This window comes from Canis lupus, chromosome 10 (genome assembly GCF_048164855.1).
Source record: "Canis lupus baileyi chromosome 10, mCanLup2.hap1, whole genome shotgun sequence".
Lineage (NCBI taxonomy): Eukaryota > Metazoa > Chordata > Mammalia > Carnivora > Canidae > Canis > Canis lupus.
In genome coordinates this window covers 26,954,074-26,980,831 of record NC_132847.1, presented here as the reverse complement: position 1 = coordinate 26,980,831, position 26,758 = coordinate 26,954,074, and the positions used below count along the sequence as shown (strand labels likewise).

Genomic DNA, 26,758 nt, shown 5'->3' with positions numbered 1-26,758 from the left:
TTTATTCTTTATTCTAAATTTTTTGAAATTTTCTCAGTCACTATGTATTATTTTTCCATTTGAAAAAAACACAATTTTTAAAAAAGCGTGGCAGTGTGAATTAGACCATCTTTCAGCTACTGTGTAAGTTGAGTACTTCTCTAGATCCAACATCACAGTTGAGTAGAGCCATGCACTTCTTAGGTCTGGAAGGGTGCAGAAGCTTGTATTTGAGTAGGAAAACTTGGTTTGAGGTTTGGATTGATGGACTAGTGAACCCAAGTGACCCCTTCTGAAGATAGCATGTCTGCATGGGAATAAAGGAGAGGTGTTTCAGTAGCCTTCTGTCCTTTTCCCAGGTGCCCTTTTAAAAAGGAAAAGCAGAGAAAAGGAAAAAAGAAAAGAAAAGAGAAGGTCCTGGGTTTCTTTGGAAGAGTCAAGGCAATCTCGGAGTTGTAGTATCCCAGGATCCAAGACTCCTAGGCTGGGATAGAACCTTCTAAGTTCATCTGTCTGCTTATTCTCAGGTCAGCATGTCAGATTTTATCAGACATACCAGATCTCTAATAATGAATTTTTTCTTAGGTCTCAGGAAGCATTCTTGGATTATAGGTGCCCACTAACTTCTTTGTGATTTGCACATTCAGCTCCTACCACTGTGTACAATATCTGGGTGAGAACACAGACAAAATCTCTTATTTAAGATAGGGATAAGGGCTGAAAGAAGGGGAATCCTGTTTTCCTGCTCATGGATGACTTGCCCCTACTCTGAAAAGAGCTTATGTGGAGTTAGGAAAAGTATTACCCTAGGGACATGAGGCTGGCTTGGTCAGTAGAGCATATAACTCTCGATCTTGAGGTGGTGAGTTCAAGCCCCATGTTAGGTATAGAGATTACTTTTAAAAAGTAATGATAATAAAAAGAAAATATATCTGAGAAATAATGATAATAGAAAATATATCTGAACAATTGAAAAAATATATATTAAAAGAAAGGGTCACTCCAGTATTCTTCAGAACCCCCTGATTCTTAGATTGTACAAAGAGCAAGAATGGTGCCCAAGTACTGGTAAAGCTCTGCATGGGATGGAATGGTATACATTTTATCACATAGCTGAATATTTTAACACTTTAAAAACTGTGATCAGTACGAATGGAAGAGTATATAGTATATACATGTATATAGAGTTTGAAGGTTAATTATGAAAAACAAACCCTCTACCCAGCTTGAATAGTAAAATATTATAGAAACTCTGAAGTTCCCTGGTGGGGCTGCCAGCACTGTGGTGAGAGTTGGACCTTCATAAAGGTCCTAGCCAAGGGGAGGGAGATCTCCTGGAGAATGGGGTCTTTTCCTTGCGTACAAAGGCTCCCGGGGCAGACTGTGGGCCCTCTGGGCTCTTGTTTTTTAATTCATTTGCTCAAGAACAACCCTTTTCCTAGTTCCCATAGAGATGACTTACAGGCTAGTGTGGCCCTGTTCTTGGGGAGGGTGTCCCTCTTATATGCTCCATACCCTCCACTAGAAGTAACAATTATATTGGATTTTGAATGAATTATTCTCTCATTTTTTTGTTAGCGTTGTTAAAAAGAAAAAACAGGCCCATGGAGTCACCTGTGTATAGCCCCACCAAGACTTAATACTTAGCTCACATAATTGCAGTTTCAGCCTCTCTCGGGAGTGGAATTTTAAAAGTCAATCTGGAATTTCCTGGTCAGCACTAATGAGGTAATCTGTCTGATAAAACCTCAGCCTTTTCCTAAGGGAAGGTAATTTTGCCTGAAATAATCCAGTCTTTTAACTTCCTAGTCCCATCTTGCTTCTGCCTATAAAAATCTTCCATTTCAAACTCAGCGCTCCCCTCCCTCTCTTTGCTAGATGGGATGCTACTCAATTCATGAATTGTTCAGTGAAGCCAATTTTGTTTCTTAACAGCATTTTACAGTATCTCTATATATCTCTACATCTCTCTTTTTTTTCCTCCTCAAAATGCCACTTGCCTTTATATTTATTTTTTACTGCTGCTCTAACAAACTGCCACAAACTTAGTGGCTTAAAAAATACAAATTCATACGTGGGGGCAGAAGATATCTACAAAATCTCTTCCTTCTGCTCAATTTTGCTGTGAACCTAAAACTGCTCTAATGTCCATGTTTTTTGTTTTTTGTTTTTTAAAAAGGCATTAGGTACTAGCATTAAGGGAAACTGGGAGCTTTCTGTGTGATCTTTGCAACTTTTTTTCTGTTTAAAGATTTTATTTATTTATTCATGAGAGACACACACACAGAGCGAGGCAGAGACAGAGGCAGAGGGAGAAGCAGGCTCCATGCAGGGAGCCTGATGTGGTACTCCATCCTGGGTCTCCAGGATCACACCCTGGGCTGAAGGCAGCGCTAAACCGCTGAGCCCTCCGGGCTGCCCCTTTGCAACTTTTTTTAAGAAAAAAACTTATTTCTAAATAATCTTGTATACTCAACATCAGGCTTGAACTCACAACCCAAGATTGAGTCTCATGCTCCACCAACTGAGCAAGCTAGGCTCCCTTCTTTGCAACTTTTCTGTAAGCCTGAAATTATTCCAAGATATAAAGTTATTTTTCTTTAAAAAAACGACAACAGGGATCCCTGGGTAGCGCAGCGGTTTGGCGCCTGCCTTTGGCCCAGGGCGCGATCCTGGAGATCCGGGATCGAATCCCACGTCGGGCTCCCGGTGCATGGAGCCTGCTTCTCCCTCTGCCTATGTCTCTGCCTCTCTCTCTCTCTCTCTCTCTCTCTCTCTCTCTCTGTGACTATCATAAATAAATAAAAATTAAAAAAAAAAAAAAAAAAAAAAAAAAAAAAAAAACGACAACAACCATGACTTCGGTACCTTATGGTTCTGTAGGTCAGAAGTCTCATTTGGATCTTACTAGGCTAAAATCAGGGCTCTCAGATCTCTAGGGAGAATCTGTTTCCTTGCTTTTCTTGGCTTTTAGAAGCTGTCCATATACCTTGGCTCATGGCACTGGCACCCCCTTCCTTTTTCAAGACAGCAATGCACATCGAATCACTCCAAAACAAAGATAACTCCCCCTTTCAGATAACAATTGCAAGTAGAGGGTCCCCAGGTTCCCCCCACTCCTGTCTGACTTGGCTGCAAATCAGGGGTGTTCCCACTACCCTCTCCTCAGGTTCAATAATTCCCTATAATGGCTCACAGAACCCATGGAAACACTTAACTCTCTATTACTGGTTTATTGTAAAGGATATTATAATAGATACAAATGTGTTAGGGCAAGGTACAGAAGGATCCTAAGTTCAAAAAACTGAGGAATTTGGGCTATACTACTGTCACAGCTCATGGATGCATTCACCTACTCAGAAGCTCATCAAATCTTGTTCCAGTTTTTATAGAGCTTATAATCTCTAGCTTCTCTCCTTCCCAGGAGGTCAGATGTGGGGCTGCCAAGTTCTAACCCTCTAATCATTTGGTCTTTCTGGCATCGGCCTCATATGGGCCTATTTAGGGGCCCCACTCTAATTCAACTTAGCATAAGCTCAGGTGTGATGGAAAAAGGGACTTGTGAATAATGAAATACACTCCTTTTACCCCTATTACTGAGGAAATGACAAGGGTTTTAGGAGCTCTGTGCCAAGAACTAGGGAAAAGAACAAATATTTATTTATTATATTACAGTGTCACACATATTTTATTTATATTCCATATCTGGTAACTAAAATCCTTGCAGTCATTGCTGGTATTATTATGAAATGCATGATTTCCTTGTTATTTTAGTAATATTTTATTATCAGTCATATTTCTTGGAACCTTACCTGTGGGATCTCCACAGAGGATTTTTACTTTTGCTTATGCGAGGTGCCTGGGGCACTAAAGTGATCAGCTTTTGAATTTTCATCTCAGTGTTTTCTGGTTCACACAGGTTGTATGAAATTTTGCTCCCCTCAATGTGCTCATAAAACTTGTTTAGGAAATCTCAGAGGAGAGTTTTCTTTTTCTTTACTCCATCCTCAATTAAGGCAGAGACCATCAAGTTTCCTTACCCTTTCCTTTGGTAGGTCAGATTTTTTTCATGTTCTCCTGTTGAGGGGGAAGTCTCCAATGTGAAATATGGGGAAGATGCCTGAAGCCCAGAGAAGACAGATGTTTTATCTAACCTAAATGAGGTCACAACGGATGCCCAGATAAAGTCATACTTAGGATATTTAAACTGGACTTAGGCTTATTGACATAATTACACTGTGTTCCCCACAAGGCAGGGATCGTGTCTAATGTGTTCACTGCTATTTCTCCAGCACTTGGCACAGTACATACTAGGTGCTCAATAAATATTTTTATTATTTATTTATTTATTTAGTAAACTTTTTTTTAAGATTTTATTTTATTTTTATTTTTTATATATATATTTTAATTTTTATTTATTTATGATAGTCACAGAGAGAGAGAGAGAGAGAGAGGCAGAGACACAGGCAGAGGGAGAAGCAGGCTCCATGCAGGGAGCCCGACGTGGGACTCGATCCCGAGTCCCCAGGATCACGCCCTGAGCTGCAGGCGGCGCTAAACCGCTGAGCCACCGAGGCTGCCCTCAATAAATTTTTTTTTAATTTTTTTTTTATTTATGATAGTCACACAGAGAGAGACAGAGAGAGAGAGAAAGAGAGAGAGAGAGAGAGGCAGAGACACAGGCAGAGAGAGAAGCAGGCTCCATGCACCGGGAGCCCGACGTGGGATTCGATCCCGGGTCTCCAGGATCGCGCCCTGGGCCAAAGGCAGGCGCCAAACCGCTGTGCCACCCAGGGATCCCCCTCAATAAATATTTTTAAATGTATCAATGAGTAAGAAGCATCCAAGTAGTCCAGGTGAAGGAAAACAATACACATAAAGCAAATGAAGAAACCAATAGCAAAACCTTGTTAAAAGACAACAAATTTGGTTACGCTATGGGCCATTTCTTTTTCCAGCAAGTGTTTTGTTTTTGGTAAGACACTCATTCAGGATACAGGCAGTGCCGTTCTCTAAAAGGGTGATAGGACACATGCATAATAACTGTGATACTTCTGTCCAATGTACAGTTTGGTTTCTGTCACTGTGAAAGGCTGAAAGGAGAGTGTGAGCCTTCATACTTCAGAGTCTTTCTGCTGAGGAGCTTGGGAACTGGAAAAACACTAGATGCTTCTGTAAATCATTATATCCTGTCTTTAGTGGAAAAGAGCAGTCAGGTGTAAATATTTGGCAAAAATGTGGTTGCATTTAGATTGTAATCTGCAAATATTTGGGCTGTTAGTTTGCCAGAGAAGGTGTGGCCCTAATGAGTTTGAGGAGTCTGGCTGGTCAAATGGTAGGAAGATCCAAAAGCCTAAGGCCTTTGGAAGAGGAAGGGTATGCAGAATGGCAAGATCTTCCTACCTGGATTTCTGGATTTCTTTGTCCTACCTGGGTTTTGTGAAGGTCATAATCTCATCGAATCTCTGAGCACTTCTTAAATTTCCCCCACATGGATATAGGGAGAGGGGAGAAGAGAAAGGGATATCTTTTTTTTTTTTTTTTTAAGTAAACCCTACCTCCAATGTGGGGCTTGAACCCATAACTCTGAGATCAAGAGTTTACATGCTCTACCAAATAAGCCAGCCATGCACCATCCCCCGCTTTAATTTTATTTATTTATTTTATTTTATTTTATTTATTTATTTATTTATTTATTTATTTATTTATTTATTTATTCATAGGGACACAGCTAGAGAGAGAGGCAGAGACACAGGCAGAGGGAGAAGCAGGCTCCATGCAGAGAGCCCGACGTGGGACTCGATCCCAGGTCTCTAGGATCACGCCCTGGGCTGCAGGCGGCGCCAAACCGCTGCGCCACCGGGGCTGCCCTATTTTATTTATTTTTAAAAGATCTTATTTATTTGACACACACAGAGAGAGAGAGAGAGAGAGAGAGAGCGCCCGAGAGTGTAAGCAGGAGCAGGGGGAGCAGCAGGCAGAAGCAGGCTCCCTGTTGATTCTATGACCCTGGGATCATGACTTGAGCCAAAGGCAGATGCTTAACTGACTGAGCCACCCAGGCGCCCCCAACCTTCCTTTTTTAAAGCAGAAAAGTTCTGACTGGAAAAAAAATACCTACTTGACTACAGGAATTTAATCAAGAGACCAGAACACTAAAAAAAAAAAAAAAAAAAAAAAAGAGAGAGAGAGAGAGACCAAAACACTTAGGTCTTTTTTCTTTCTTTCTTTTTCTTTTTCTTTTTTTTTAAAGATTTTATTGAGAGAGGAGAGAGCAGGGGGGGGGGGAGCAGGCAAAAGGAGAAGGAGAAGCAGACTCCCCATGAGGAGGGAGCCTAATGGGGTCTTGATCCTAGGACCCTGGGATCATGACCTGAGCTGAAGGCAGATGCTTAACCAACTGAGCCACCCAGGCGCCTCCCCACCCCCCAGTCATACAGTGAATTCTGAGTGATCAGGCCAAAAATGTGGACTTGGCAAAGATGAGAGTTACTGTTAATTGTTCTAGCTCCCCAAACTGGATGGTACCAGAAGCTGTGTGAGTGAATATGGAAGCTGAAATAAACATTATGTTAGCTTTGGTTCTATTCCAGAAATGTTCTATTCCAGAGATATGTAAGATGAAGATTTTTCAGGGCAGAGATCATGATTATATCCCCTAACACAGTGCTGGACCCCTAATAGTTGCTCAAGAAATATGTGTTGAATAAATAAATGGCTCAAAGGTTACTTTAGGTTGCTAAGATCAGAACAGTATTTGCCATTATTTTGGATGTTGGCGTGGGATTTGTACACCCTGGAACAGTTTCTTCTCTTTGCAGCTAGTAATATTTTTTTTGTTTATGAAGAACATGCATTCTTGCACGCTGGCACAGTGGTCCTGGGGAAAGTGGCACAGACAGATTCCATTGCATTCCTCAGGAGAGCCAGCAATACCACTGTCTAATGGTGAGTTCCTTCTTTATGAGAAAATTTTAATTTTGTGGAGTTTTTAGTCCTTTCTTTTTTCCCAATATACACGAATACTTCAGGAAAGAGACAATTGGCAGAGTTTGATTGAAATTTGATAACATTTTACTGCTTTGTGGGAATCCACATAATTATAGCATTGTGTCCTGTGCCATAGTTTCTCCTGCACATAAAACTGTGTATGTTTCCCATTCTTATCTCTATGCATGTCTTCTTCTATAAGTGGGCAGTGTAAATATGCATCCTAAGTAGGGAGGCGGTATGCTCATATGGATTAGAATTCACAAGGTTCAGGGTTATCTTAAAAATAACACCAAGAGTTTGGGGGTTCTTAGTGGTTGTTGGTTTTCACTTAAAAATAAATTTACAAGTATTTAGCAACTTCTGCCAAGAAAGGCTTCCACATGGGGCTCATTGCTAGCAATAAAAACCCAGATGGTGGCAAAACATGTCCAGAGACTTCTTCAGGTCTCTGAAAGTGGCACAGGAGGGAGGAGTGAAAAGAATTGTACACAGCTTATAAAACGCTTTTATGCATACCAGTTAATTTCAGTATCCTCTTTCCTATCTTACCAATGGGGACTCTAAGGTGCATTTAGGTTAAGTACCTGGATCAGAGTCACATGGCTACTAAGTGAAAGGGCTAGAACTCAGATACAGGTTTTCTTATTACAAGTTCCATGTTCTCATTCCAGGTCCGACATTTGTGGGTGTTGAATGTTTTACTTTTTAAGTGATAGGATCAGTGGGGATGGATTATGCCTCTTTGGCTCTTGCTGGCTAGCATGGCTCCAGTTTCTTGTGAACACTGTATTAAAAAAGATAATAGCAGCCTTGAGTGAACAAAAGTTCATCTCTATGCTAGTCCTCAAATAGCCTTGGCTAGATAGGGGATCAGTAAGGGTGAGGAGGACACCTAAATAATCAAAGTTTCCTTACTGGAGGCACAAGAGCAGGACTCCATGTCCTGCTACATCTACAAGAGCTGAATTCAAAGTATTCCTTGGGTGAGGTGGGGGGCGGGGTCCATTTGCATCCTCCAGGAATAGTAAGGGTGTCCATGGTAGAGTGTCTAGAGACAGCTGCTCCCTAAGTTCAGTCTCATCCCGGTGACACTGGTGACCCCGGGGAAGCAGACAGGTTGAAGTCCCCCCCACTCCACCAAAACCCATCCCATCCCCCCAGCCAGCAGCTAGAATGTGTTCTGGGCATTGCAGCAACTAGATATTTCTTCTATAGTATTTGACTCCTGACTCTACTTCTGAGGGGCTGAAAGCCTCTGCTCAGAGAAGCTGGGTAAGGTATTTATTTTCCTAGACTATAAAAATCATCTTGCAGAGAAATACCTAAAAAAATTTCACCTGAAATAATAATTTTGTTGGCACGCCTCACTTCCAGAGGTAGTCCTGGCAACACACCAGTCACTTCTCATCCTGGCCATACAGCTATGTGAAATGCTGTTGTTGACATTAATGATATATTAAAATGTAACCTCTGCATCCATAGGTGAAACACTTGGAGGCAAAAGGAAGAAAAAAGTGATGTAATTTTGAGGTGTTTTCTTACTTACAGTGATTGCCAAGTGTAGAAATACTATCTGTCACAAGATGTTACATTTTCAGCCAGATAGTTCTTTGTTGTGGAGAGGGCTGTCCTCTATATCATAGGATGTTTAGCAGTGTCCTGGACCTCTGCCTGCTAGAGCCCAACAGCACCTCCCCCGCTAGATGCCATCAGCACCAATAGCTCATAGAAGTGTCTCTAGACATGGCTATAAAAATTGTCCATGGTTAAGAACTACTGTTTTTAATGAAACACCAGGATATTACAAAAAATATCCAACAACTGCCCCTTCCCTCCAAAATACTCATTACAGTGAGTTCTGAGATGGACTCCCCCTAGAAATTTAGACAGAATCACGTAGATAACTCTAAATGCTTAGAGCAAGTTGTAAAAAGTCAAGTGAGAATATTATTTCATTGGAGACTGTTGCTGCAATGCCATGAATTCTTACTACACACCTGCCTTAGTTTTACCTCAAGCTGAGGGAGGGAACCTTCAATGGAACTACTCAGAGTACTCTTGTGGTGAGAGAGGCACAGTGGACCTCTGTCTGATTCCTGCCTGGAAAATACAGAGGACAAGAGAAGGGCTGGCAACTGTTTTGGCAAAAGAGCAGAGGAATGCTGAAACCACACTGGGCTTGACCTGTGCTCCCCAGTCTGTTTGGGCCAGAAGTGCATGAGAGATTCACGCAGACCAGGTGTGGACCATACAGTGCTACCTCGAGCATAAACAGCACCATGAGAAAGAAGTTCTCCTTCATCCAGACACTTCACACTTTCCATTTATTGGAAAATACGTTTACTTTGGACAAAACACTTTACTGCCACCTGCTGGAAAACTGTCAAAATGAAGATACAAATCTACAACAAGGATGCTGTGAATGGCACTCCCTCGGGTGTGGAGACCCAAGCACAACTAGAAGGCGTGGCCCCCAGGGCCACTTGCAAATGGACTGATCAGTGTCAAGAGTGACCTTAGCTCCTAACCGACAAGGTCCTTACAGAGAAAAACAAGTTTCAACAGATAAGAAGTTGGAGGTAGACCTCCAGATTCCAAGGGACTGAAAGAGGGAGTAAAAGAACTGCCAGAACAGACACTTTTGTGCAAATCAAGGGAACTATGGGTAGGAAACCACCAGAGAATGGGGATGGGGTTGGTTTCTGGAGTAACCATACAAATATTCATGGGTGGCTTTAAACATCTGCTCAAGTGTGAAACCATCACGTGAAAGTAAAGAATCCTGATTTACCTCTGTCTCCCTCCCTTTGCCTCTGGGTGGGAAGCTGGGAGAGCACTAGAATGACCAGGCCTGGTGCCCCTCTAGGGAGAGCAGTGCGGGAGCTAGCCTCAGGTGAAGAGGCAAAAGGGTCACTCTTTGTGACTCAAGTACCATAAGACTTTATTTATTTATTTATTTATTTATTTATTTATTTTTAAGTAAGCTCTATGCCCAGCATGGGGCTTAAACTCATGATCCCAAGATCAAGAGTCATATGTTCCATTGACTGAGCCAGCCAGACGTCCCTCAGATACCCTAGGAATTTTCTGTTCCTGAGGGTGACCATGGAACTCATGAAACCTGCCTTAATCAAATATATAACAGATGTACTACTGCTGCCCAGGTTTAAAAGGATGGTGAAAGATAAAAATGAAGGGTTTTTGTTTTTTAAAATGATACTCCTGAATCTTGCACGGATTCATATTGGTCACATATCATTCTGGTTACATATTATAAAGCAGGATCTAGAAAAGATATCTTCCAAGGACATGTTCTTGAGTTTTACAGGGGAAAATGGTCATTCAACTGATTCGTTTGTTTTTTGGGAGCCCTTACTTTGTGGGAGTAGGGCCATAAATGCAGAGCATTCTCTGTTCCCTGGGAGCTTAGTCTTAGGTTGCATACTCAGAGTAATGTATCTATTACAGTCAGTTATGTCAACAAGAGCCTGTGTTGCATAGGTAGGACAGGTACAGGAAGGTTTTCATGCTACGGATTTACTCTAAATTTCACTGGCTTATGATTAAGCTTTAGAAGCAATCATGCTGCCCCTGTTCTTCAAGTATGGAACCACAGGTAAAGCTTCCATTTAAGATGTTTAAAGAAAGATGCCTAGGCTGCATCTTGATTGGGCTGCTATGAAACTGGGCCTATCTGGTCCTCAGTTTGGCAATATTCAGAAACTTATATTTCCCTTCACTTAAGCTTAATCAGGCTCTGAGAAATTAATATGGATAAAACAAATTTATTTTTGAATAAAACACCTTTATAATTCAACCCAGTGAACAGAAGCTGATTTTATAACCCTGATGTGAATTTATTAATTGAGAAAGAGTGTATAGCAAGTTTAACTAGTACTAGTCATGTGCCTTGGACAATTGCTTCTTAGTGGGTTTATTTACTTGAGACCCCTTAAGTGATGGGAAGACTACTTCATGGGTATGGCATCAGAGCCTGGGTCTTTGCATGTTCTTAAAGGATATCCAGAACTTAGGTTTGCTAGTATAGAGACTCAATAAGGCAGAGATCTTACTTGCTGAGGAGTACGAGAGGCTAGAACACAGTAAGTATTCAGTGAGTATTTGTTGAGTGAGGGATTGAAATTGAATTAGGTTTTTACCTGTCCTGATAACAGCTATTGGTCCTGGTCATTAGAATCAGTAGCCTCTCTTCTGGACAGAGTGGGGGCCCACACTACATTCTTACTCAGATTCTGCTGGTTCTAGGCTCTTGATGGACCCCACCCTTCTTTTATGACAGCATCCACTGGGCAGGTGACACTGAAGTTACAGGTGATTTTACTCTCTGATGAAATTTGGGAGCTACCCTGGCCTCTGTAACACATTTACAGATCATCTCATAGGGTGACTTTTTCTTTTCTTTTTTTTTAAAATCTCGTCCCAAGGTCTGTGAGGGTTCTTGTTTGGCATTTTCTTGGTTCTCGGTAGGTGACTCGCACCTCCGGGAGACAGGAGACGACCGAATTGTAGCCATTTATATTTTTACAGACACCCAGAGTTCTTTGTGCAGGTGTGGATCTACCAGGCATCAAGGAGTCCAAAAACAGGAATACCGTGTTCTACTTAGCGGAAGATCTCAAAGCCCTTAACACACTAAAGCAAAGAGGAGATTGGCTGAATATTCACACCTCTGTGAGCGCGTGGGAGCTGCAGGGTCGGTCTGGGTGGCCATGCAAGCTCACAGGGCGCCTGATTCCGCCTTCCAGCTCTGCTTTCAGACTCTGGTTCAGTATAGGAAACTCCCTGCGAGCATGTCGCCTATCGACGCGCATGTTCCCAGACGGTTTCCGCGCTAGAGGCCTGTATGTTCTCTTTGGAGTCAAGGTCTGGTCCTTCGGTGAAGAGGAAGGGTGGGGGCGGGGGCAGGGTCCCGATCTGACCCCCAACGCTGGGAAGTGGGCACGTGAGTCACCGCTTCGGCCTCCCTGGCGGTTTTCGGCATACCCCGTGCTCCTCACCTGGACAAGGGCACCCGGGTTTTCCTGGGCTTCTGCAGGAGGCCACGGCCGCCTCTGCAGAGACCAGGGGGCCTCGGTCTAACACATGGACACTGTGTCCCTCCTACGTCGCCTCCCGAGTTTTCTCTTCTTTCCAGCCTCCCCGGGCTGAGGACCCCCACACGCCTCCCTCAAGCGCGCGCCGGGCTTCTCGCAGCCTAGCGCAGGGGCCCAGGCTCGGGGCCGGAAAAGCAGACGTGGTTCTGACGCCCACAAACCCCCCGGCCGCGGCCAGGGCCTTCGGGGACCCCCACCAGCCCGCGCGCACGCCCCGCCCCCGCCCCCGCCCCCACCCGCGGCCCGCCCCGCCCCGCCCCGCCCCGCCCCCTCCCACGCACGTCACGTCCGGCCCGGCCTCCGCCCGCCCTCCGCCCTCCGCTCTCCTCCCGCTCGCCGTTAGGGAGGGTCTGCGCCTCAGCCGCTGCTTCAGTCGCCGCTCTTGCCCCTTCTTCCGCGTCTTCGCCGCCGCCACCGCCGGGGGCATCCGGGGGTCGCTTACCGGGCTGGCCCCGCGCCGCAGCCGTCGCTTCAGCGTCCCGCCAGTGGCCGCCACAGGAGGAGGCTCGCCGGCCGCGGAGCCACCTGGGGCCTCAGTTCTCTCTCTCGTGCCGTCGCCGCAGGTCCTGGAGAAGCGGCCGCGGCCGGGGAACGGGGCGTCGTGGTTCCAACGGTAGGTGAACGGGCGGGTACCCTTCTCTGCGCATGCGCGGGTCGCCCAGCGCCGCGGCTCCCCCCCCCCCGCCCTGCGCCCCCCAGCGCCTTGTCCCAGCCGCGCGATGCTCAAGGGCGTTGCACGTCGGGGTGCCGGGGTTAGCGGCAGTGCCCTGCGGTGGGCGAGCCCGTAGAGCGGGCCCCCTTCCTGCCTGAGCTTGAGGAGGTGAAGCAGTGCCTGCTTCAGCGGGGGTGGGGGGGGAGGGGGTGTGGCAATCTTCGATTTTTCAGCCGCTGCAATGCGCGTGAGCTGGTGTGCCTTCTTATCTCCTAGCTCCCCCAAAGTCCGAGGCACAGCAGCCCACGCGTTTTCTAGTCTCGCCTGAACACCAGACTGCGCCACCTCCCTGCCCACTTCCTTGATGCTGGTCGGTGAAGTTGATGCAAAAAAAAAAAAAGTGTGGTTTAATCTAGGCTCAGCTGCGCCCCGTTTTAAGATCACGTGAGATGAGTGGTTGCTGACTTCCTTAAATTGCTAAGAGAATATAGCCAAAATTGGTATATTGGGGACTTGTCTAGAATGCACTCTGAATACGCAGCCCAGAGAGGGGTACAGCCTTAAGTTTCAGTTGGGGCGACTCTTTTCCGAAATAAGGTTATAGGAAATTGAATCGGTTGGCACACTTGAGAAGTGAGAAATTGGTAACCTTTGTCTGTGATCAATTAAAAATCACTGAATTTTAGGCAGTTGCAGAATTTCATTCGGTTCCTTATTATGCCATCTAATTGTCGAGAGAAGTACCTCAAGTTGGGCATTTACCTTCCTTTCAGGGAGCTGATAATCTAAAAATAACAGTCGGCACCAAGGTAATGCATACTATGGACGTTAAATAACTGGGATGCACTTTTAGAGGCAGACATTAAATGATAGTTTGAAGTAATGACTCTGAGTTAAATGTGAGGCTGTGTCTTCAGCTTTCCTTTTTGCAAGTGCAGTAGCCATACTTGTTGGCCTGGGTTTCTCACGGGTACTGTGTGTGCATTTACTAATTACTTGTTGAAATTGGATGGTCACTATTTGTATATCCATTGGGAGCTCCTTTATTAATCTATGCTGTTTTTAAAATTAGGGCAGTATTTTTTCCAGTTTGTGTCACCAGTTAGGGATTTTGACACAACCTAAGTCCTTAGAAAGATGTAGAAAGGCATATTAACAGTGTCAGAAGATTTTTCACCGAGTGAAGTAAATGTTACAGTATGTTTTTTTTATTAGACTGCCATTGTTTTAGGACAGAAAATGGCTGAAATTGAATGCATTGCGACTTGTCAGTTTTCCCTTACCAGTAAAATGACAGCTATTTTTATTTTCGTTTATGAATAACCACTCATTTTGTTCATGGCTTCTCCTTCATTGTACACTAACATTTGCTATTGGGGGATATAAAAATAGAAGTTACTGTAACTATGCTTGGAAAAAATTGTGGTAAATGATACTTAACAAAATTTACGATTTCAATCATTTTTAAATGTACAATTTACGGCATTAAGTACATTTACGGTGTTGTGCAACCATTACCATTATCTATTTACAGAACTTTTTTTTATCATCCCAGAGACTCAGTAGACAATAATTACTTATTGCCTCTTACTCTTAGCCCCATAACCTTTATTCTACCTTCTGTCTCTTTAAATTTGCCTATTTTTGGTACCCTAAGTAGGTGGAATGTGTTTGTCCTTTTGTGTTTGGCTTATTTCATTTAACCATGTTAGATGACCATGGTCATCTATATTATAGCTTGTATCAGAATTTACTTCCTTTTTAAGGCTGAATTCCATTGTATCATATACCACGTTTTGTTTATTCATCTATTGATGGACATTTGGATTGTTTTTACCTGTTAAAAAAGAAAATTCAATTGAACAAATTTTAACAATCTTACTGGCTTTATTCAACTATTCATGAGCAGCATCCCATGTAGCAGATCTAAAGGAGCTCTGAGGAGCTGTACAAAATGGAAGGCTTATAGGCAGAAGGAGGCAGGATAAGGAAGTTACTAGCAAAGAGTGGGTTGTTTCGGGCAGGTCACCATACTTTGGACAGCCTGAGTCTCTCAGGCAGATTACTTCACTAGTGCTGACCAGGAAATTCCAGACTGACTGGTTAAGATTACATTCTTTGGGGAAGCAGCTAGGTAGATATAGAGTCTTGGTTTGGCGATGAAGGCTTAGTCTAGGTGACTCTGTTTTGGGCCTGTTGTCTGTCTCTTTTTCTTAAAGTAGGCTCCATGCTTAATGTGAGGCTTGAACTCATACCCTGAAGATCAAGAGTCGCATGTTTACTGACAGAGCCAGCAAGGTGACCATGTTGTCTTCCTTTTTAATGCACGTTTTGACTTTTGTGAATAATGCTGCTATGAATATTGATATACAAGTGTTTGTTTGAGTCCCTATTTTTGACTCTTTTGGGTATGTATCTAGCAGTGGAATTGCTGCATCATATGGTAATTCTATGTTTAACTTTTTGGGGAACATCCAAAATGTTTTCCAGGGCTGCTGTACCATTTTGCATTCCTATTAGCAAAGCACAAGGGTTCCATTTTCTCCACATCCTCTCCCAACAGTTGTTACTTTCTTCCTTTTTTTTGGTTGATTTATTTGTTTGGTAATAGCCATCTTAATGGAGTTGAGCTGGCTTTTATTTTCATTTCCTTAAGTCAGAAAGCTACTTTTCATATGTGTGTCTTTGGAGAAATGTCTATTCCTGTCCTTTGCTCATTTTTGAATTTTTTTGTTTCTTTGTTATTTTTAAAACAAGATTAATTAAAAATAGGTTCTTTTTTTTTTTTTTTAAAGATTTTATTTATTTATTCATGATAGTCACAGAGAGAGAGAGAGAGAGAGAGAGGCAGAGGGAGAAGCAGGCCCCATGCAGGGAGTCCAGCGTGGGATCCGATCCCGGGTCTCCAGGATCCCGCCCCGGGCCAAAGGCAGGCGCCAAACCGCTGCGCCACCCAGGGATCCCTAAAAATAGGTTCTTAAGGTTATTTTATACATGAATTAAATCTTTTATCTGAAAACTGTTCCAAAAGTGAATGAAATACTGAAATTTAAAAAACAGACCTAGAGGGGCACCTGTGTGGCTCAGTGGTTGAGCATCTACCTTTGGCTCAGGTGGTGATCCTGGGGTTCTGGGATCAAGTCCCACATTGGACTCCCTGCATGGAGCCTGCTTTTCCCTCTGCCTGTGTCTCTACCTGTCTCTCTCTCTCTCTCTCTCTCTCATGAATAAATAAATTAAAAAAAAAAACAGCTAGAAAATTTCTGTTTTATACGTTGGATAAACAACAAAGGGACTGATCATATCTGAAAAATATTTCCAATTATATTGTAAGTCACTCTTTATTTAGAACCCAAATAGATGTATATCAGTACTAAGAACTTATTTCCATCACTTCAATATTACAAAGGTACATCCATTAAATAAATGTCCTGTCTTCACCAGTGAGTAACATTAGTGCTCCTAAACTTAACTTTGTTTTTTGAGTGTTTTATTAATGTGGCTGGGAGCAAAGGAGGAGATTACTTGGTAGAGAAAAAGGAATTGTAGTATGCATACATGAATTTTTTTTTTTTTTAAGATTTTATTTATTTATTCATGAGAGACCAGAGAGAGAGAGAGGCAGAGACACAGGCAGAGGGGAGAATCAGACTCCATGCAGGGAGTCCGATGCAGAACTTGATGTGGAATTGATGTGGAACTTGATCCTGGGTCTCCAGGATCATGCCCCAGGCCGAAGGCAGCGCTAAACCAGGCTGCCCTGCATACATGAACTTGACCTGAATGAGTCATGGTTCCCCAAGGGAGGCAGTAGGCTAATAGGTGAATAGTTTCAATTTGGGGCCTTAAGGGAGAGCTGACTTTGATTGGAAATGGAAATAAGGAAGGATAATTTGAAATAGAATAGTAATAAAGGCAATTTTGCCTATGAAATCACATGGTACACTGAACACATAGTAGTAGAGTAAGTCATTATCAGATTGATTTATTCATTCATCAGATATTTATCTCCTTCTAAATTCCAGAGTTAACAAGTAGTCACTTGGTAACAGTTATATAACTTTGTAAATTTACTAGACACTTTCAAATAGTACACTTGAAAAGAGTGAATTTTGTGGTATGTAAATTATACCTTAATGAAGCCTTTTTTTTTAAACCCACCAGCAGACTTCATGGAGCTTATACTGTTTTGGGAGAAATAGACATATAATATGAAAGGAGTATATAGTAAAACCTGTGGTGAATGATTTGGAGCTAAGGAATGATAAACCTTGAGAAAATTTAACAGGCAGAGATCATTAGATTGAATGGATTGGAGAAAGCCCCTCCAAGAATGGTACTTGAGTAAGAGCTGAAGATGAGTAGGGTGAAGTGGGGACAGTGTTTTAGGTAGATAAACCAGAATGCATGAAAGTCTTCAGTTGAGAAAAATGAGGTGCGTTGATGGGATAACTTAATGAAATTTATTGGATTTCTGTTAGAGGGAAATACTCTAATCTTTTCTGTCAGGTTATTACTTAGCTCTAGTGTGTATTTTCTTTTCCTTGTGTATATGATGCATGATAATTCATATCTCTTTGATTTTAAACAACTTTCAGAGGAATGTCAAGTTTATTATTGTCCTCTTTAGGGAATTTAAAAACAAAACATCGAGCTGTTTACTTATTCTTAAAACATTTATTTTTGTTTATCAAGCTGCTGTTCCGTACATTTGGAGAGAAAAAGTAAAAAATAAAATAAAATAAATAAGAAAACTTAAGGGCGCCTGGGTGGCTCAGTTGGTTAAGTATCTGCCTTCCACTCAGGTAATGATCTCAGGGTCCTGGGAAGGAGCCTACTTCCAGCTCTCTGCTCAGCCAGGAGCCTGCTTCTCACTCTCCCCCTGTCTGCCACTCTCCCTGCTTATGTTCTCTCGTCCTCTTTCTGTCAAATAAAATCTTTAAAAAAGAAAATAGCAGAAACAACTTAAAATTTCTTTTATTGTTGAAGTATAGTTGACATTGTAATGTTAAATTAGTTTCAGGTGTATATTACAGTGACTCAACAGTTCAATACATTATTCAGTGTTCACCACAGTAAGTGTGATCACCATATGCCACAACATTATTACAGTATTTTTATTTTATTTAATTTATTTATTTATTCATGACACACAGAGAGAGAGGCAGAGACACAGGTAGAGGGAGAAGCAAGCTCCATGCAGGGAGCCTGACATGGGACTCAATCCCAGGACCCCAGGATCACATCCTGGTCTGAAGGTGGTGCTAAATCGTTGAGCCACCGGGACTGCCCTTGATCTCAGGGTTGTGAGTTCAAGCCCCACATTGGGCTCCATACTGGGCCTGGAGCCTACTTAAAGAAAAGAAATTGGAAAGGCAAAAGAACTCAAATTTAGAATCAGATAAGATGAAAGAATTTTTATAGGAAAAGCAGACCATATTATGATTGATTGTAGAATCATTTTTGAAACTTATAATTTCAAAAGATAAACTTTTTTCTACTAAGGAATGTTGTAGTTTGAATAATGATTTTTTGGGTAGCAGGTACAAAATATTTAAGTGTTTTATAATTTTTTTTAAAGATTTTATTTATTTATTCATGAGAGACACATACAGAGAGAGAGGCAGAGAGACAGGCAGAGGGAGAAGCAGGTTCCATGCAAGGAGCCCGATGCGGGACTCCATCCTGGGTCTCCAGAATCACACCCCGGGCTGCAGGCAGCGCCAAACCGCTGCGCCACCGGGGCTGCCCAAGTGTTTTATAATTTACCTCCTGTGTGTCTTCAAACATCTCAGTGAAATTTTAAACAAAATTTTCAGTGATGATTGTAGTCATTGTTGCCTGAAAGAGAGCATCCACTTAAAAGATAGCAGTCTTAGAGTTCTAGTCACTAGTTCAGTGACTTTGAACTAGTTTTTTCAGCTTTCTGAGATTTTTTGTTTGTTTGTTTCTATTCTGAGAGAGGGAATGATGATCTATCCTGCTTATCTCACAGAAGATGGTTGTGAGGATTCATTTGGATAGTGAACTGGAAATGGAAAGTACACCAGAAATGATAGCATCAGTTTAGATATTGGAGTTCTCCTTTTGTTTAGTGTTCACAAATGGGTAAACAAGGTGAAGTCATATATTTTGCTCTCAAGGTTCATAATCTAATGGGGACAACGCATACAGAAATAAGTATATTAAGTGTTTTTTTGTTCATATGCTAGCTTTTCTTTCTTTTTTTCCCCAGAGAAGTTTCTTCACAAGTTTGTGCAAAAGGAGAAATATCCTGATTTCAAGGGACCCAAAGAAAAAGTTGTGAAATACCGACAATGCCCCTTACATGAAAAAAATGAAGTGTTACGGTTTTTATTTATGTGCAGTAGGAAATGATAAACTAGTCTTCCTAAAACCTTGTTCATTAGTTTGCAGTAGGCACTGGTTGTGCATATTTCCAGTGGAAAAGAGGTGAAAGGTTACTAGGATAGAGGAGTTTGGGAGAATCAAAATTTGTAAAAATTGAGATTACATGCACACATTTAACTGTCTAGAGTATGTGTTTTCAGTATATATGCTTTCTCACATGTTTTTTTGTTACCTTTTATTTTATATATTTTTTAAAAGTTTTACTTGAGAGAGAGAGAGAATGAGCAGTGGGGAGAAGAAGGAGGGAGAAGCAGGCTCCTAGCTGAGCAGGGAGCCCCATGTAGGGCTCCATCCTAGAACCCTGGGATCATGACCTGAGCTGAAGACAGGTACTTAGCTGATTGAACCACCCAGGTATGCCTTATTGCCACCTTTTAAATTGTAGTGCTATTTATTTATTTATTTATTTATTTTTTATTTTATTTTATTTTATTTTATTTTATTATTTTATTTTATTTTATTTTTTTATTTTATTTTATTTTATTTTATTTATTTTATTTTATTTTATTTTATTTTATTTTATTTTATTTTATTTTATTTTATTTATGAGACACACACAGAGAGAGAGGCAGAGACACAGGCAGAGGGAGAAGCAGGCTCCATGCAGGGTGCCTGATGTGGGACTCGATCCCGGGTCTCCAGGATCACGCCCTAGGCTGAAGGCAGCATTAAACCGCTGAGCCACCCGGGCTGCCCTATAGTGCTATTTTTAAAAAAGGGTCACTCACTGTACAGATACTTAGTGTGAAGGATTAATTTAGCTGATAGTCACTTTGAGTTAATGGAAAATCATGCCATATTAGTGGACCAGTGACGCTGGAGTGCCTGTGGGAAAAGGGAACCTGTTGGGAGGCATCTTCCTCTAGCACATTACAGGCTTACCTTTTAATCAGGAGACAGGCATTACTTTACTTTATTATTATTATTTTTTGTGTATTTTTTTATTGGAGTTCGATTTGCCAACATATAGCATAACATCCAGTTCTCATCCCGTCAAGTGCCCCCCTCAGTGCCCATCACCCAGTCACCCCATTCCCCCACCCACTTCCCCTTCCACCACCGCTTGTTCGTTTTCCAGAGTTAGGAGTCTCTCATGTTCTGTCACCTCTCTTGATATTTCCAACTCATTTTCTCTCCTTTCCACTTTAATCCCTTTCACTATTTTTTACATTCCCCAAATGAATGAGACCATATAATGTTTGTCCTTCTCTGACTGACTGACTTCACTCAGCATTAATACCCTCCAGTTCTATCCATGTTGAAGCAAATGGTGGGTATTTGTCATTTCTAATGGCTGAGTAATATTCCATTATATACATAGACCACATCTTCTTTATCCATTCATCTTTCGATGAACACCGAGGCTCCTTCCACAGTTTGGCTACTGTGGACATTGCTGCTATAAACATTGGGGTGCAGGTGTCTCGGCTTTTCACTGCATCTGTATCTTTGGGGTAAATCCCCAGCAGTGCAATTGCTGGGTTGTAGGGTAGCTCTATTTTTAAAAAAAAAAAAAAATATTTATTTATTTATGATAGTCACACAGAGAGAGAGAGGGGGGCAGAGACATAGGCAGAGGGAGAAGCAGGCTCCATGCACCGGGAGCCTGACGTGGGATTCGATCCCGGGTCTCCAGGATCGCGCCCTGAGCCAAAGGCAGGCGCTAAACCGCTGCACCACCCAGGGATTCCTAGGGTAGCTCTATTTTTAACTCTTTGAGGAACCTCCACAGTTTTCCAGAGTGGCTGCACCAGTTCACATTCCCACCAACAGTGCAAGAGGGTTCTTCTTTCTTCACATCCTCTCCCAACATTTGTTGTTTCCTGTCTTGTTAATTTTCCCCATTCTCACTGATGTGAGGTGGTATCTCATTGTGGTTTTGTTTTGTATTTCCCTGATGGCAAGTGATGTGGAGCATTTTCTTACGTGGTTATTGGTCATGTCTTCCTCTGTGAAATTTCTGTTCATGTCTTTTGCCCATTTCATGATTGGATTGTTTCTTTGTTGTTGAGTTTATTTTTATGTTTTTTTAAAGATTTTATTTGTTTATTCACGAGAGACACACACACACACAGAGAGGCAGAGACACAGGCAGAGGGAGAAGCAGGCTCCATGCAGGGAGCCCAATGTGGGACTTGATCCCGGGACTCCAGGATCACACCCTGGGCCGAAGGCAGGTGCTAAACCGCTGAGCCACCCAGGGATCCCTTCTTAAGATTTTTAAGTCACTTGGGTTAGAAAGATGTGCAGTAGATTCAGCAGCATATTTTAGCATCACCATTTATAAATTTGAAGTTAGGTAAGTAACTTGAGGCTCATACTACTTTCACTTTTAAAAAATTTATTTAAAAAATTTATTTTTAAATTTAAATTTATATTTAAAATTTTATTTTTATTTTTATAAAGATTTTGTTTATTTATTTGAGAGAGAGCCAGGGAGATCACACAGAAAGAGAGGGAGAAGCAGACACACTACTGAGCAGAGAGCCCAATGTGGGGCTCCATCCCAGAACCCTGAGATCATGACCTGAGCCAAAGGCAGATGCTTAACTGACTGAGCCACCCAGGCATCCCCACTTACGCTTTTTTAAAAAGATTTATTCATTTGAGAGAGGAGAGTGAGCGAGACAGCACAGGGTAAAGAGGGGCAGAGGCAGAGGGAGAGGTAGTCTTAAGCAGACTCTGCTGGCATGGAGCACCACTCAGGCCTGGATCTCGTGATCTTAAGATCCTGAGATCACCTGAGCTGAAACAAGAGTCAGTTGCCCAACTGACTGTGCCATCCAGGTGCCCCACTTTCACTTTTTATATATGTAAAAGTGTCTGATTCACAGAATTATTCTAGGTGTGAGAAATAACTTGTAAAGTGCTTTAGATATTTTCATAACTAATAGTTGCTTTCCCTTCATGACTTGATTATCTTCGCTTATTGTTATTGTGGAAAGTAGATATGGCAGCCATTTTTGATGTTTTATTTAGTTTTTTTAATTTTATTTATTTTATTTTTTATTTTTATTTTTATTTATTTATTTTTATTTAGTTTTTAATCATGTAAGGAGATTCCCCTTGTTAATCTTAACTTTGAATAGACAGTATTTATTGAATAAAGTCTTTATTCAATAAATATTTAAAAAACTGTATGTCAGGCATTGGGTGAGGTGTTTAGTGTTACAAAGATGAAATGACAGGGTTCCTACCTTCACAGATTCTATCTATGGAGAGACAGACATACTTTTAAATTCTATGGTACTGCTAAAAAGGTAAGGTCCATCTGGAGCAAAGGAGAAGGAGAACTGCTTTGGCAATTAGGCAAGGTTTGACAGGAAATTAGAATTGGACTTGAAGATCAATAGAAGTTTGGTGAGTAAGATAGGATTGGTCAGAGTGGTGGTTGATTATGGTGTAGAGTTATGGCTTTAAGCACAAAAAATGATACGTGTAGAGCCTGAGAAGTGTAGATTGTGAATGTCATGTAACTTAGTATTGCTGGAGAGTAGAGTGAGGTCAAAGAGTGGCAGGAAGGGAGATTGTACTGGTGGGTGAAGTACTTGTAGGCCATGCAATGGAATTTAGGGTTAAGTTTGTATACCAGAAGTTCTTAAATATTTCTAAGCGATATAATGACCTGAAGAACTTATTAAACATACAGAGGTTCAAGCCATACTCTCAATGGATACTGGATTGGGGTTGTGGCTTTGTACTTTGTATATTGAGCAAAGCCCCTCCCCATCCCCAGACAAGTGAGAGAAATAGTGCTCTAGGTCACTGGTCTCAGAAGTGAGGGTACTGGCACTATTTTTTTTTTTAAACATAAGTATAGTTGACATGATATTGTATTAGTTCCAAGTGTACAACATAGTGGTTTGACATTTATATACATTATGAAATGCTCACTGTAGTAAGTATAGTTACCATCTGTCACCCTACAGAGTTATCACATTATTATTGACTGTATTCCCTATGGTGTACTTTTCATCTCTGTGACTTAATTTATTTTGTAACTGGAATTTTGTACCTCTTTATCTCCAGTTTTTTGCCCATATCCACCCCCCTCCCCAACCCCTGGCAACTACCATTTTATTCTGTTTGCAAATCTGTTTCTGATTGTTTTTTAGATTCCACATACACGTGATATTGTGTGGTATTTGTCTTTCTTTCTGATTTATTTCACTTAATGTAATATCCTCCAGGTCCATACATGTTGTCGCAAATGGCAAGATCTTTTTTGTTTATGGCTGAGTAATATCTCATTGCCTATATACACTACGTCTTCTTTCTTTCTTTTTTTTTCTTTTTTTTTATTTATGATAGTCACACAGAGAGAGAGAGAGAGAGAGAGAGGCAGAGATGCAGGCAGAGGGAGAAGCAGGCTCCGTGCACTGGGAGCCCGACATGGGATTCGATCCCGGGTCTCCAGGATCGCGCCCTGGGCCAAAGGCAGATGCCAAACCGCTGCGCCACCCAGGGATCCCATCTTTTTTTTTTTTTTTTTTTTTTTTTTAAGATTTTATTTTATTTATTCTTGAGACACACACACACAGAGGCAGAGACACAGGCAGAGGGAGAGGGAGAAGCAGGCTCCATGCAGGGAGCCTGATGTGGGACTCGATCCCAGGATTCCAGGATCACGCCTTGGGCCGAAGGCAGGCACTAAACTGCTGAGCCACCCAGGGATCCCCTATACACGACATCTTCTTCATTGACTGATGGACATTTAGGTTGTGTCCATGTCTTGGCTACTGTAGATAATGCTGCAGTAAGCATTGGGTTGCATGTATCTTTTCAGAATAGTGTTTTCTTTTTCTTTGGGTAAATACTCATGAGTGGAATTACTGGATTGTATGGTATTCCTGTATTTAATTTTTTGAGGAACTTTTTTGAGGAATACTATTTCCCATAGTTGCTGCACCAGTTTATTTGCCTACCAATAGTGCAGGAGGGTTCCTTTTTGTCTGTGTACTTGCAACCTGTGTTCTTTCTTTTTATACTAGCCATTCTGACAGGTGTTAGGTGATATCTCATTGTATTTTTGATTTACATTTCCCCGATTAGACTGATGTTATGCATCTTTTCATGTCTGTTGGCCATCAGTATGCCTTTTTTAGAAAAATGTCTGTTTAGGTCCCTTGCTCATTTTTTAATTGGCTTGCTTTTTGATGTCATGAGATGCTCTTGTACTTTGGAAGGACAAGATGATATATTAAAGTGTGCATGTGGGGGTGCCTGGGTGGCTCAGTTGGATAAGCATCTGCCTTCATCTCAGGTCATTATCCCAAGATACTGGGATTGAGCCCAGCATCGGGCTCCCAGCTGAGCTTCTCCCTCTCCCTCTGCCTGCTGCTCCACTTACTTGTTCTCTGTCTCTCTCTTTCTCTGTCAAATAAATAAATAAAATCTTTAAAAAAAAAATGTGTGTGTGTAGCAGTAGTAAAATTTACAGTTTTTAATTAATTATTTATTTTGTTTACTTTTTAATGATTTTATTTATTTGAGAGATACAGCCTGAGAGGGAAGGAGGACGGAGAGGGGGAAAGTGAGGAAGGGGGAAAAATTCCCAAGCTGACTCTGCACTGAGGGTGGAGCCCTGAAGTGGGGCTTGATCTCACGACCCTGAGATAATGACCAGAGTTGAAACCTAGAGTCTAATGTTTAACCAAATGAGCCACCCAGGTGCCCTAGAATTTGTGTTTTTATGTATATTTTAATCTTAAAGTTATTTTTGTGTATGTTTATTTTATGTATAATATACTAGTATATTATTTACTACTCTACTTTAGAAATATGCATATAATACAAAAATGAAGAGTGAATTCCTGTCTCTTTCCCTTATCAATAATTTGGGGTCCAGGACTCTAGGCAGTGGAACACAATTGTGGAATTTTGTGCCAGGGGGATTTGGGTTAGATTTTAGTTTTGAGGAGATTAGTGAGGAGAAGAGATGAGGGGACTTAGTTACAGGAGACTTCATCTCCCTCTGGTTTTATTACTTTGTTTTGATTGGAATAGCTTGAAGTCGTGGTTGGAGGTTATAAAATAATTGACTGTGGTCATGAAACCCTTTTGAGAGTTTTTCAGAATGAACCAGGCTGTTTACCAATAGCTTATTTCCAAGGGCAACCAATTTTTGCTTGAGTATGTTAAATAAGAGAGGAATAATAAGCTGTCTCAAGGTAAAATGGGTTACATTTAGTGAGTTTTAGTATTTGAAGTATATGTGCTATATCTAGTATAGTTTGGCAACTGTTGTCTTACAAAATAGGCTTAATTCCATTGCTCATTTTAGTTTTGTAAAATCACCACGGAGGAAGATTGTACTTTCAAGTAGTATATTAAAGTGCATTCAGGTGAACAAGTCCTCAGGCATAGGGGTAAAAATTGTCACAAGAAGTATTTCATACTCTTTTTTTCTGTTTTTTAAGGTAAAGAAGTTCCTAAACTTTTGAGTGTAATAATAGCTCTTTAACTTAAAAAAATTTCTAATACTGAATTGTTTTATACTATAGTCACTTAATGGCATAGTCAATATGAATTTAATAATTTAATTGACTTGGTGTTTTTCCTGATCAAAATAGCATCTATGAACACATGACAGGTAACTTTATGTGCTCTTGGGACATTTGTTCAGCCTTCCTTTTTGTTGGGTGTATTGTTAAGGGTTTCTGACAAATTAGTGCCTTGTCTGTCTGTCTGTTTGTTTGTTTGTTTGTTTATTTATTTATTTATTTATTTATTTATGATAGAGAAAGAGAGGGGGGCAGAGACACAGGCAGAGGGAGAAGGAGGCTCCATGCCAGGAGCTTGACACGGGACTTGACCCCTGGATTTGACCCCGGGATTCCAGGATTGCGCCCTGGGCCAAAGGCAGGCGCCAAACTGCTGAGCCACCCAGGGATCCCCCCGTTGTTCAGTTTTTTACATCAGGAAGGAACACACTGATTTAGCATTTTGGGAATCTTTGTAGAGCCATCTTTGTTCAATTTGAATGAAAGAGGTGCTTTGATGAAATGTTTAGAGCTTGCTAATGAAAAGCTGAATGTGTGGAGCAGGGGTAAATTTATTTGTCTTAAGCTTTGGTTCATTGACTTAGGCAGTGTAATTGTCTACATACTTAAATTTCTGTTCCCAAAGTTTACCGTCTTTATTGAGGCCCAGCTCCCTGTTGGCTTTTCTCTCATAGTAAACAAGTGATAGGATGTTTTTTTTTCTTTCTGGCATTAGCAATTATTAAGGTACCTCTTTTAAATTTTTCTGTGTGAATTGCGTCCTATTTTGTCAAAAGCATTTAGGGCAAAAGTGAATTTTCCTGTTCCTTTCTCCTCATTTTGAATGTAGAGGTTTTATCGTGGCAGATGCTGCTCTTAGATTGCTTATTTGCAGAATGATAAAACTTTATTTGTGTATCACAGATCAAATCTTATTACTATTAGTTTTCTGTTACATTATTTGCTTTGAAAAGACTTATCTTCAGTCCAATTTTAATTTTTCTTAATGCGATATAGAAAATGTAGTAGCTTCTAAATGTGCTGGATAATTTACTAGGGCTGAATAGGATAGGTTCTTGAAATTGGTTAAAATAGATCTTTAATTTTTCTTTTTTGGATGGGGAAGT

The 26,758-nt window shown here is 41.3% G+C and overlaps 2 protein-coding genes across 21 annotated transcripts in view; one reads left to right on the top strand and one right to left on the bottom strand.

Moving 5' to 3' along the window:
* The window catches only part of WNT8A (Wnt family member 8A), a 48,636-nt gene extending 35,923 nt beyond the window's left edge, over positions 1 to 12,713 (bottom strand). For 2 of the 3 annotated variants that reach the window (XM_072841159.1, XM_072841157.1), the window contains exon 1: positions 11,133 to 12,285. Coding sequence is in view for 1 of the 3 variants with exons in the window: in XM_072841157.1 (XP_072697258.1) it covers positions 11,133 to 11,164 (32 nt within the window). In the remaining 2 variants the exon portion in view is untranslated. Of the gene's footprint in view, positions 1 to 11,132; positions 12,286 to 12,528 lie in introns of those variants that run through there. The other variant, XM_072841161.1, reaches the window with a different exon arrangement.
* The window catches only part of FAM13B (family with sequence similarity 13 member B), an 86,347-nt gene continuing 66,379 nt past the window's right edge, over positions 6,791 to 26,758 (top strand). For 11 of the 18 annotated variants that reach the window (XM_072841138.1, XM_072841137.1, XM_072841139.1 and 8 more), the window contains exon 1: positions 12,372 to 12,699. The gene's annotated coding sequence lies outside the window, so the exon portion shown is untranslated. Of the gene's footprint in view, positions 6,928 to 10,567; positions 10,589 to 11,283; positions 11,377 to 12,371; positions 12,700 to 13,013; positions 13,109 to 26,758 lie in introns of those variants that run through there. The other 7 variants (XM_072841123.1, XM_072841125.1, XM_072841128.1 and 4 more) reach the window with 7 other exon arrangements.